Below are 13163 nucleotides of genomic sequence, written 5' to 3' on the forward strand. Positions count from 1 at the left end.
ATAGGATCCTAAATCGGGCATATGATAAAAAAATATATGATTAATATAAAGGAGTTTTCACCCTAATATCACCTAGGGCTTTATGATAAAACCCCCACATTTAGCAATAATTAGTTAAGTTGAGGATAACATCAATGATATTGGTGATAAAGCGACTTGTACCTAAAAAGTTTATCATTATATAAGAATCTAATGATTTTTGCAATGGTTATATTTCGTATAAAGCTTGTACATAGCCGAATCCCCGTCTAATTCCTTTTCCCAAGGTTAAAAAAACGTTTGAACATAAGATAAAAAAAAATCACAGAAAATATAAATATTATCAACTGGTTCTCCATATCTATGAACAAGTACACCCTGGATTCCAGCTTCTTGGGATTTATTAATTGGTGCTGTGCATGGCCGCCATGACCCCAACGACACTGACTCAATAATTTTCATTGCGTTAAATATCAGAAGCTTTTGGTGTTTTTTCACACCCCATGACCCCAACTTTAGTTATCACACGCAAGGAATTTGTATGCAAGTTAAATGTATTTATCTTGCATTTTGAAGTTTCGAATTCGATTGACCCTTTTCAATATCATTGTATTAAAAAGGAGAAAATAACTATAGTTGTTACACCAGTTATATATGAGTAAATCTAGAAGATTAAATTTGTAGATCAAATTTTGTAAACTAAACGATATGAAAGTTGATGATTGGATTATTACTTAAGCGTTGATAAATATGCTCATTTCTTATGTCACCAATAAAAAATAAGTAAGCACATTACGCATTAATCAACAGTTAAGTAATAATTCAATCATTAACATCTATATATTTAAGTGGATAAACAAAAAATAACCAAAGTGGTTTTCTAATCTAATCATTGCTGCTGTGGCAAACCATGTGACGTGGCCTTCCCAAAAGTTTTTTTTCCTTTTGCTTTTCTTTTGGGACTCTTACATTGCCTTTTTTTCTCCTTTTTCTTTTGCTTCTGCTTTAGTCACTTGATCTTCACTTACTACCAAGCAGAAGCGTTAACTTTTTCTGTTGATCACTCTCATGGCTGCTGAAACTGTTGCATTACTTCAAATTCCTACCACTGATGAGGTTTGTTTCTTCAGTTTTTACTGTGATAATTAAGTGTTTTAGTGATTAAGTACATGAACTTTTTTGGGAATTTAAACTGGGTATATATGAATGATTTTGTTCATGATTATGTATTTTTTTTATCATCTGTATTTTTTTTTCATCAGTACCAACTTGGAGCAACATAGAAGTATACCTTTTTTTTTCTGGTTAATTCATAGGAGTAAACCTTGTTCTTAGGGTTTTGTAATTTTGGAGGTATCTGTTTTTTACTTGTATCCATCATATGATTACCTTTTTTTTCTGTTTAATTAATGGAAACTGATCAGATAAGATATATTAAGAATATGTGGGGTATCGGATGTACTCTATGTAACTTTCATATTTAGGGTTTTGAAAATTTATCCCTACTATGAATAAACTGATGGGTGGTGTGTGTTTAAGCTGTTCAACAAGTGATATACATACATACATACATACACACATATATATATATTAGTTGTTTTGAATTTGTATACATATCTGGGATTTTATGATTTGAATTGGATATCAAGAGATCTAAGTAAAATTACAGATTCCAAAAGAGATTGGAAGCAGAGTTATTTCTATGTGAAGTTCTCTTTCTGAACGGATTCATTTATTTTCCTTCCAATCATTCTTAACCATTGCAGCAAGTTGAGAAGAAAATAGAAGGCGAAAAGGCTTCTGAACCAGATGGTGTTTCCTTAACCGTTGCAACATCATCTGAGCCTCCAGCTGCAGCAGTTGAGGCTGAGAAGGCTGCTGATGCTCCTGCCCAGATGTTCCGCTTGTAAAAGAAATAAAAGTGGAAAATGAAGCCATTCCTGCTTCACAAACACTCGATATCCCAAAGCAAGCGTTGATGCTGTTGAGAGCCTGGCAGAGATTAAGAGCGCAATTAAGTCTGTAGGAAGAGAAGTGCCCAAAGAAGTGGCCATGGATAGCATTGAAATAGTTGATGCTCCTGTGCCAGATGTTCCGCTCGCAGAAGAAAAAAAGATGGAAAATGAATCCATTCCTGATTCACAAACATTAGATATTCAAAGTGTGGTTGCGTCTGTAGTGAGAGAAGCACCGAAAGAACCATCCATAGATAGCTTTGAAGTAGGGCAAGTGGAGGAACCGAAGATAGTTGATGCTCCTCTATCATCAATTGTAACCATTGAGAATCAAGAGAAGCCATTGGAAGTCACTTCGGACGAAGGATCCATAGCAACAGTCAAAGACTTAGATGTGAAGGAGAAACTAGAAGAATCTGAGCACGTAGAGCCTGAAGAGATTGTGCAGGATGAGACGGAAAATGATGAAGACTCTATAGCTGAAAAGACTGAGCCTACCAGAGTCTTGGAGGAAGGGATAACTGAAACAACGGACGCACCTAGTCTAGCTGTGGAGGAAGAACCAGAACAGCCCAAAATCGTGGAACAAGAAAAGAAACAGGATGAAGTTGGGCCTGAGGAAAGTGTTGATGTTGAAAAAGTGAAAGATGAAGGATTTTCAGTTGATAAGGTTGAAGATTCAACAGTCGTGGAAGAAGCGAAAAATGATGAAGATAACAAGCCTAGACTAACCGAAAATCTTGGAGCGGCTTCACTTAGCCGGGAAGCTCAAATTGAAGTACAAGATGAAGGGGATGCTTCTCCACCTGACGTCACAGAAAAGTTAGCAACTGAAGATGAAAAGAAAGAACAAAGTGCTGTCAATGTGGTTGAGAAGCTAGCAGAAGAGCCAGCTATGGAGACTGAAAACGTCGGGGAAGAGAATGTGAAAATCAATGAAAACGAGAAGAGGAATGTGATTCCTGAGGGTTCAACTCAAATAATTAAAGAAGATGAGAATAAGGAATCAATCGGCATTGATGTGGCTGAGAAGCTAGTGAACGAGGCAGATGTGGAACTGGAAAAGGTTGGAGAAAACGAGGTGGAGACTGTAGAGGATGGAAAGAGAGATTTGGTAACTGAGGATTCAATTCAACCAATCATAGAGGAACAAAGGAAAGAATCAAATGGAGGTGATGCGATTGAGAAGCTAGCGGAGCAGGCTGAGGTGAAGTTGGAAAAGGTTGGAGAAGATAATGCGGCAAAGGATGTCGAAACTGAAGATAATGAAGACAGGAATGCAATAGCTGAGGATCCGGCTCCGCCAATTGAAGAGGGTGAAAAGAAAGAATTAGGCGGGTCTGATGTGGCTGGGAAGCTAGCAGAAGAGGCGGCAGTGAAGGTGGCAAGTGTAGGAGAAGAGGTGGTGGCAAGGAATGGCGGAATTGAAGAGAACGAAAAGCTAAATGTGGTAACTGAGGATTCAACAAAACCAATTGATGTGGTTGAGAAGGTAGCAGAAGAGGCAGTGGTGGAAACAGAAAAGCCTGCAGAAAAGAATGAAACAAAGAATGTGAAATTTGAAGACGACGAAAACAAAACTGTACTTGAAGAGGATGTCAAGAACTCTATTATTTCTCTCAATGAATTTATAGAAAAATCATTTGAGGGAGCTGCGAAAGATGTTGAACCTGTGGTGGAAAGCAAAGCAGCAGAAAAGATAGAAAATGGGACTCCAGCTGAAGTTGAAACCAAGGAGGAGAAGCCGGATGAAGTCACTGGAGCTGTTGAAGTTGATGAACCACTTAACAATTCCGAGCAATATGAATTAGAAGTTAAAGGAAAGGAAACTGTTAAAACAGATGCTGATAAATTGGAGAAAATTACGGACGAAGTTGCGAAACCTGATCAGAATGTAGAACCTCCTCCCACCAAGGATAGTGATCAGGCAAAACCCCCCAAGGACCTGCCAGAGGAAGTTCCTAAGTCCTCTCAGAAACAGTCGAATAACCTTCTGTCAAAGGTAAAACAGTCACTGGTGAAGGCAAAGAAGGCTATCACCGGGGGGAAATCTCCAAGCTCGCGAACTCCTGCCACCGGAACTAAGGAGGCTATCAAAGTTAAATAACGAGATGGAATATTAATTTGCATCTGGCTTGTGTTTTGATGGTAAAAGGATGTGTGCATATAGAAGATATAAAGGCTCTGCCATAATCAGTACTGTAATGTGGTGTGTATATTTGTTAGTTTTCTTCCCCCTTTGATGATGTTGATTTAATTGTAATTACTGTTTGAGTTTTCGGCGTTGATTCTTGTCAGTTTCATCGGGAAGGAAATTTATGAGCGTGAAAATGGAATGCAGATTTATGTTAAAAGTTGCAAATATCACTATCATCATCTGATCACAATTTTTCTGATCATTGTGCATTTCGGTTGAAGCGATAAGTAGATTGCATACAAGAGATCAAGAAAACTGAAAACAGCAAAACAGAAGGTTTGCGAACACCCGCTGGGAGCAGAAACCGAACGTGGAACCTTGAAAACCAAGATTTTTCGACAAAAATTCATCATGTTATCTTTCGAAGCACTAACATTTCTCATTAATAAGGAATTTCAGGACATAAAAAAGAAACCGATCGTAACATATTTCATCAAAATGGCTTCAGAGAAAGATAGAAAGAACGACAGATGAACTAAGACATTACTATCATTTCATTAATCAACACATTTGTCCGGTATATTCTCAACTCGTAGACATCGCATTAGCTCACCGGCTACAAAGTGAATGTACAAATGCTAGAAGGTACTGCAGAGTCTTCTCAAGGACCAAAATCTGTGCAATATGTAATTGTACTCTCTCCTGAAATTAGAATTCAGATGGTTATTGCCGAGGTTCAAACAACCTCACCGACTCGTACTTTTTCAGTTTTTTGTGTACTTGTAAAATGTATCTACCCAGATCAGAAGCAAGGCAAAAAGGTCCAATCTCAGGATGCTGCAACATGGATTTCTCTCCTCCAATGACAGATAGAACTGCTAGTTAACCGAAACCTGAATATACAAGCGGAGATAAGTTCAAATTTCTTCCAAAAATGAATTATTACTGTGGTGTGTGTGTGAACATTAAAATTTGTGGAGAATGCCTTTATACACTCACTAGCTGCTCAACTAAGCACGACATCATTCTGTTATCTGTTAGCTCTGTTGTTGTTAGCATCAGCCGCTTGAACATTATTTCCAACCAATACAGTCTGTCCAAATCCCTCATTAATTGCTTGGCCCTGGAAACACCAAAGAACAACAAAAACTTGATTTAGGCACGAAAATAATGCAACAATCCAAGGTTCTTGACAATTATCATAACGTTATCTCACACACACAAAATCCTGGGATTTTTCACACATTGTTAATTGATTCAGGTTTGATGCTCTAATGTAAACACTAACAAAGAACCCCAACGGATATGAAGCATCAATTAAACAAAACTCCAAAACTAACATTCATATAATTATAAACAAAAATCGACTTCATAGTAAATGCACAAACCTGACTAGATGTTGGATTCATAGAGCTATTGGCATTGTTGTTTTGCATCACTTGAGAGTTCATGTTCTGAACCAAATCCTTTGAACCAGAAACTGGAGCTGATTCCACATTTTCCACAGGTCCTCCTGAACTGCCTGCATTAAGTCCTGCAGATGACTTCATAAGGGGACCTCCTGATGAGGGAGCTAAGGGCGCATATTGCATCTGCATAGGAACTCCTTGACTAGGAAGCCCAAACATCTGAAGGTTAGATCCCATCATCCCATTGAAGGCGTTGTGCCCTGCCATATGTGAACCAGGGAAATGTGCTCCTTGCATGGGGGGCACCTGAAGCATAGGGTAACTAGAAGATGCACCATTCATGTCGGGCATACCCATCCCAAAACCCATGCCTAATCTCATTCCCATTCCCATTCCAACACCCATGGGTGAGAAATGAGCCACACGGGGTCCATGCATGTGTTGCATTCCTGGTGGTAACATCATTGGTGGCATATACATACCAGCTCCCATTGACATAATCTGCATAGATATTGAAATAATAACCGTGTTATACTCAAACATTCAGTTGATTGGACATTAACATCGAAAGATGACTAGTTAAGGAGTGATAAAGATTATGTTTACCTGTACTTGGAGTTGAAGCGTCTTTAAATACTCAATAGCCTCATCAAGCATTGAAGCTTTGTCCACCTTATATGTCATAATGAAAATTTCAGTCTAACCAAATTACAGAAGATATCAACCAATAGTAGGTTATGTTAAAACTTCCATGATTATCAGTAATATCTATTACATTAAGCAACCAAGTTCAAACAAAAGTTGAAGTTCGAAAGATTGTAGAGATACATTTCAGATTTAATCAATAGACTTTCGTAGGCATGAATACTATTTTATGAAATTGCTTTCACTCCAGGAGTTTTTAATTAGATCTTTGATTTAACACTAAAATTGTTAAACTTCTGAAATCCATCAAACATCACAAGCAAATTTTCGGAAAAATGATAAAATATAACACTTAGAAGAAAAAAACAAAACCAACCTTATTGCAATTCGGTATGAGTTCCTGTAGCGCACGCATCTTCTCATTGATTCTGTCCCTTCGCCTCTGTTCAGAGAAATCCAGAATGAGTACAACTTAATGATCTTAGAGTTTGCAAACAGCACATTACGAAGGAACTAACATATTCCCTGTTATGAATACCATCAATGAATGGTCTTGCTCACCCTTTCCGATAAATTATGCACCTCTGCTGCTCTGCTTCTCTTGGAACCTGTGCCCCGAGCATGCACTCCTTTCTTGACACCCACAGATTCATCCTCTACGTCCTGCACAGGAGGAAGTTTTTTTAATTTAAGGAAAGGGGAACATTAAGAAAACTCCAAGAAATATTGAATACCAAGTTTTCAACTTACATCACTATGGCATTCAGACTCGTCAGTCTCACGACATTTTCTCTTCAAAGCATGTGGTGGGTCATCTGAACCTCTCTCCACACTATTGCCTGAGCAAACAGAAGAAGCAACAACAGGTTCCAGTGTTTTTTCACCACCCGGAGATACCCTACTAGCACTTTCACAAGGTTTATCATTGGCGTTTATGTCATTCTTAGAGGTTTCTTCTTGGCATGCCCCCTCAGACCGCTTAGCAGTACATGGTTCCTCGAGAGTCTTTGTTTCTGTTGGCTTCAATTCATCACTGGACCTCACTAGAATTGGTTGGCATTGTGAATTTGACTCCTTTGGTGCACCACTGCTTGAATCAATTAGCATTGACTCAGGCAGATTGTTCCTAGTTGCAGCTGAAAATTTGTCCTTGTCTCCGATCTTTTCCATGCTTGATGAACCTGAGCCAGCCATTGCACCGTTGTTCTGAACATTAGCTTTTGCAAGAGCAGCTGGCCGTGAAAAATGGGTAAAGTTCATTATGGATGGATTAGTGTTTCTAGGTATTACAGGATCTTGCCTCTGCATCTTCATTCCAGGAAAACCGCCCGTAGATGAAATCTGATTTGAATTCTTGCCAACACCGCGATGGGTGGCACTAATATTATCACCAGCAGTATCTGAAACCCTTGATCTGGAAGATGGATACGATGCTTGAGATTGCTGCGATGATAACGAGTGCAATTGACTAGTACCAGTTCTAGGTCTGCTAACATCAGCACGGCCAATTAAAGCAACCTTTCCCACATTCCTTTGTTGCAAACTAGCATCTTCATGTGCAGAATTCGGATTGGAATCCCTAAGCACCTGACTAGAACTACTCCTCTTATCGATCGAGGCAAGATTATGATTGGAGGAAGCCTCATTTGCAGTTGCACTAGAAAATTCAGGCAAAAAATCATGACAGTACTCATGATGTAAAGGCTCATCAATGGAATAATTCAACCAAGGCAACATGTCATCATCCTCACTCAAACCCATCTCAGAAGATGGCACCGACAACGGAATTTCATCCAATCCAGAATCCACCACAGACCCAAATTTCCCTGTCTTCCCAATGTTGCTATTTCCTACATCTCTATCTCGATTTTTCGGGGTGTTATAAGACGGTAAGCTATTACAAGATGGATTCTTCCTAGTTCTACTGGACTGACCCTGCATCACAACCTGACCATTTTCCCATACCAACTCAAGAAAATCATTTCTGCATTAAATCCCACAACAAATCCACAAATTTTCAAATGTTAAATGAGATAGCACCCAAAACACAAAACAATTCAATGGCACGAATCAAAAGGGGCAAAACTGCAAAGACTGTAAAATTTGGAACAGAAAACTTACTCTAAGTCTTGACTTGAATCAACCCTTCCGGCTATCCGATAAAGCTCGGACAAAGGCATTGTGAGGAGCTGGAAAATCACTGTTATTCTGAAACGGCACACAGCTTCAAGAACACAGACATCATTGATCTTACAAAGTCCGATTACAGATTAGTAAACGAGCCATTTGTGCTGAGATCAAAGCACCAGAAATTAATACATATATGTGTACATATAGAATGCCAAGAAAGAGTGATTGAAGACAGAGACGTGAACTCCCAACCAAACCCCCAGTATAAGACAATCCCAGTTCAACCTATAGTGGGAAAAAGAAAAGAAATATATATATTCCTCACCTCACAGTTATATAATTTTACAGAATAAAATCTTACTTTAAATACTAAAGTCTCTGTCAACAAGAAAATAAAATATGCAGATTTTGAATTAAAACATAAAAAGTAAGCAGTCAAAGTAATTCTTTAATGGGTTCCAAAGATCCCTGAAAACCCTCTAAATTAAGCTACTTTGTGTTAAAAAATTGATTCTTTTCACTTCTTTTAATCATTGGACGAAGAACCCAGAAAACAGATTAAATTTACTTAAACTAATCAGCAATCTTTAAGCAAAATCTTCACTGCCCAAAACCCAGCTAGAAAGCTAGAAGGAAAGCAAGACACTTGATTTTGGGGAAATCAGAGTTTCTTGGATTAGCCAAATTACACTAATCCAGACGGTAAATCATATAAAACTCTTAAGAATTAGCCACTGAGCTCGAGCAAAGAGAACCCATGATTTCAGAGTGAGAGATAGAGAATCCAAGTGGACGTGGAAGACGGCGAAAGGCTAGCTGAGTTGCGGGGGGACGGGGTTTGGTAAAAGCTTCAACTTTCAACTACCAGTGCAGCTTGAAGCCATCAGTGGCTTTAACCATGGTCAAACATCGTATCATGCCTTGAAAGCTTCAGCCATTTAACCTCTGAATTTTGATTAAAAAATGATTACCGCACACCCATTCTCTTACGTGTCTTATTTTTGTTCCCCAATTCGTTTACTCGCATGTCTTTATTTTTTATGTACCATAATTATACTACCTAATGAACATTCTTCAGCTCCATTCAATCGAGAGTTGTTCATATTTACTTGGAAATTGCAAATTTATGTATATACTGAAGTCACTTATGAACAAGGCACATGCACCAAAATAAGGTAATGTTTAACAGAAAATGTAATTTTTAGCAAAAGAGACTTGTATATGAAAAGAGTCAGTATTTTCCTTATCATTACATCAAACGCTAATCCTAACTTAAATATCTTTCTTTTTTCAGTCAAAGTTGATTAGAGCAAATCTTCTGTATCCATTTTGTATGTGGTCTTGTTATGATCTCTATCATTGATTGACACGTGTTAAGTTTATGATAACAAAATTAACGAGAGTTAAATTGATTGGCACGTATTAATAAATGATCAAAATTACAAAGAGATCACATACAAAATAGGTGCAAATGATTTGAACCGGTGATGATAGCTGCCACCACTAAGCCATACTCTTGTTGTCAACTTGTGCTTATCAAATCTGATCATGATCTCACTAGTTGCTACCTAAAACATGGTAGTGCTTTGACTTGGATGATCATAACCAAGCATTAATTTTTAGGGGTGTGCTTTCCACACATTTTTTTTTTTACTTCTCTCACACCCTTTATTAATTTATATTCTTTAATCTTCTTCAATTCATCTGATCTGACGGCTAAAAATTAAAAGGGTGTGAGAGAAGTAAAAAGCAGTGTGTGGATATCACACCCCTAATTTTTATAATGTCTTGTTAGAATAAAGACAGACACATTTACTATTAAAAGGCATGAACATAGCCATTTTTATTGTTATGGCCCCTGACACAATGTAATTAGAGGAAATGATTAAAACTTGTCATTATAAATTTACTAATCGAATTTTCGAAGGTTAGAGGAGACGATTAAAATTTGTCATTGTAAATTTACTAATCGAATTTTCGAAGGTGCGGGTTACTAGGCAAAGAAAAACTTTCATGCACATCTTAATGAAACATGTGTCTTACATTTGTGAAATCAGGTGAGCTATACAAGGTTATAAATGCGAGACACTCGTTTCATGTAACAGATAAAAGAAAAGTTTATTTTTAATTACATCCCTTAAAACTGTATTTTTAATCTCATTTTGTCCTCTGTAATTTAAAAGCCATCACTGTATTCCTTCAAATTTAAAATTCATTTCACTTTGACTTGTGGACTCTCTCCTCCTTAAAACTTATAGGTCGCCTCCTAAAACATATATGGGACCCAACACCCAATAAGACTATGCCACATGTGGAATAAATTTCATTATAAGTCTCCATTATGAGTCAACATTCAACAATTAGAGAATATTAAATTTAAAAGAAATTGAAGAGATAAAAAATAAAAATAAAAATAAAAAAAATAAAAAAACAGAAATTGATTATTCTGGCTCACCCAAATCAAACCTACATAAGAAACTAACATATCTAACGCAATGTGGAGCGAAATTTTTGAGTTTATAGAGACGACTTTTCAAGTTTCAAGAGGTAAATTAAGATCAAAATTGAGTTCCATGGGCAAAAGTGAAGCGATTTTTGAGTTTAGAGAGTAAAATGACAACTTTTGAGTTACATAGAGTAAATTAAAATTAAAATCGAGTTCTAAAAACCGTATCTAAAAATAAACCTAAAAGAAAATGTTGTCTCGACTAGATGAGGCAAAACAAGGTAATAAAAACATGAAACATCATTATAACTCCATGCTTAAACACCTAAAGTGTTGTGTGTACTTTGTATGCATTTGTTTATCTGTTTATTTAGTTTTCGTTTTGAGGAAACATGAGGGTTTAAGAGATGGAAGGACAAGAGGTAAACTATAGAGTCCTCTAACATCAAACAATATGCGCCTACTTTAGTAAAATTAAGCTCTTTGATTCACTGTTTAGTTTTCTCACTTGAATTATAATTCCAAGTGTATGCTTTGGATCCATTTGGTAATCCCTTTCCCGATGCTTTGAATCCATTTGTTGATGTGCACTGATCATAAAAGTAGGGCCACAGCTGGCAGGTTGTTTTTTTTAATAAGATAGATGCATTTGATGTCCTTATACTCTCTACTCGAACAGAGCATATTATCCTATGGTATTTGTTAATCTTATCTTATTATCTTATAAATTTGGATGTGGATTTGGGTTTTGTTGTGGACTTTATGTTTGGATTTAGAATACAAACAACAACATCATTATTGAGTGTGTGTGTGCGCTTGTCTATATCAGATATGTGATATCATTTTTTTACACACGTTTTTGTGAGCCCACCCTGTAATGTATTTCAATAATTCGAATCTGAAACCATATCACCATTGGGTTAAGGGTTTATGGTTACTTTGTAGAAATGTATAAATCATTTTGTTCACTACAAATGAATGTTTTAATGGTTTTAGATTTGATTCTATATATATATATATATATATAAAATGGTTTTGTATTTGTCTAATTTTTTACAAGAATGATCTATGAATAATAGTCTAAAAGATAAATGGTTCGGACCGTTAAAATATATTACGGAGTAGACTCCACAAGAACTTATATAAAAAATTGTATAAAAAAAAAAATGATGCCACGAATTCCTATATATACACTAATATACATCGATCGTTATATGTTGTTGGCTGGTTTCCCTTTTTCAAATTTGAACTTAAATAATCACGTTAGATTTGAAAGTTAGGGATTAAGGCATAATGCATAAATAATCTATTGACTTGCATATAATTAACGAGTTTTAAAAAAAATATTCTTCCCCTTCATTTTTGGAGAGACTTTTATTCGTTATATATTATCGTCGGTTTGTAGCAGTGGCAGTGGCACAGCAATGACGTAAAGGTTTAGTCTTTTTTTTGTTTTGGTTGCAATGTTTTCCTGTAATTTTCAACTTTAATTACATAAATAATTAAACAGCCTTTTAATTAGATGATTAACGAAAGTTTACTTGAATCAAATATTTTGGACTTTTAGCTTGTTTCAATCCTCTTGTTGTGTAAGAGTGATGATATTACGAAACCTGATAAAGCTACTAATACTAACTATTTAGACTAGATTTTATAAACCATACGACATTGTTGTTAATGGTTATATTATTTTAACTAACGTGCTTATTTCATATTGGTGACACATTACATATAATTTGTAAATATGGTCTAAAATTTTGATATACCTAGCATTGTTGTTATGAACCAAATGAATGCGGAGTGGGAACCAACTAAAGCATAGCACGCAAAAATTAATTTACAGTTTACATTCATCGTCGTCTGAATCACTATTTAGGTTAAAAAAACAAACCAAATCACCAATCTATGATATAAAAAAGTTACTCGGAAAAAAAGAAAAAACAAACAGGGTCGATCTAAAGCTTTAGAGCGCATCATCTTTATCCAAAACAACGAATCGAATTGCTTTTGAAAAAAAATTCACCTTGCAGTCTCATCGATCGAGTAGAATCTATATCACAGTTGAATAATGGAGTTATATAGTGCTTCCCTTGATTAAGGCAAACAAAATGGCGAAGCTGCCCTCTAATTTATTGAAGCATAAGGATTTATACCAAGGATATGATAGCCTTTTTAGTTTTCATGCATGGTGTATTACAAAAGGCAACAGTATTAGGGGACATCCAAATCACAAATTTTATACTCTTGGTTATTTGTAGGACCCCGGCCAAATTGTAATGTTAAAAACATATAAAAGAAGTTCAACAAAGTGATGGACAATCTAGAAGTTACTAAAGCCTATTAAATTAATCACTCATATCGTTCATATTTTGTGAATTTCACAAGCAGCATGACAGTCATAATCAATCTGCTTCAATATCAAAATTTCACATTTTGAAATGAAATTGTATCCGGTATAAAAG

The 13163-nt window shown here is 36.2% G+C and overlaps 2 protein-coding genes across 3 annotated transcripts; one reads left to right on the plus strand and one right to left on the minus strand.

Moving 5' to 3' along the window:
- Window positions 1-946: 946 nt before the first annotated feature.
- On the plus strand, window positions 947-4041 carry LOC103955837 (chromatin-remodeling ATPase INO80-like). The gene is made up of 2 exons (XM_009367738.3): window positions 947-1095; window positions 1746-4041. The coding sequence occupies exon 2, from the start codon at window positions 2032-2034 to the stop codon at window positions 4039-4041; it is 2010 nt and encodes a 669-aa protein (XP_009366013.2). The 5' UTR covers window positions 947-1095; window positions 1746-2031.
- A 561-nt stretch (window positions 4042-4602) lies between these two features.
- Window positions 4603-8419, minus strand: LOC103955840 (transcription factor PIF3). Of its 2 annotated transcripts, XR_007255295.1 has the most exons (9): window positions 8247-8419; window positions 6876-8109; window positions 6687-6788; window positions 6502-6567; window positions 6087-6152; window positions 5460-5981; window positions 5071-5194; window positions 4869-4964; window positions 4603-4773 (listed from the first exon to the last, which is right to left on the minus strand). XR_007255295.1 is itself a non-coding variant. In XM_009367741.3 (8 exons), exons 1-7 carry the CDS (start codon window positions 8303-8305, stop codon window positions 5102-5104), a joined length of 2142 nt encoding a protein of 713 aa, XP_009366016.2. In that variant the 5' UTR covers window positions 8306-8419; the 3' UTR covers window positions 4603-4964; window positions 5071-5101. The 2 variants fall into 2 exon arrangements, 1 of the variants encoding a protein (XP_009366016.2); XM_009367741.3 differs by having other exon boundaries at window positions 4603-4964.
- Between the last annotated feature and the right edge of the window lie 4744 nt (window positions 8420-13163).

Source organism: the organism of the source record quoted next, unplaced genomic scaffold (genome assembly GCF_019419815.1).
Source record: "Pyrus x bretschneideri cultivar Hongxiangsu unplaced genomic scaffold, Pyrus_bretschneideri_v1 Contig11, whole genome shotgun sequence".
NCBI lineage: Eukaryota > Viridiplantae > Streptophyta > Magnoliopsida > Rosales > Rosaceae > Pyrus > Pyrus x bretschneideri.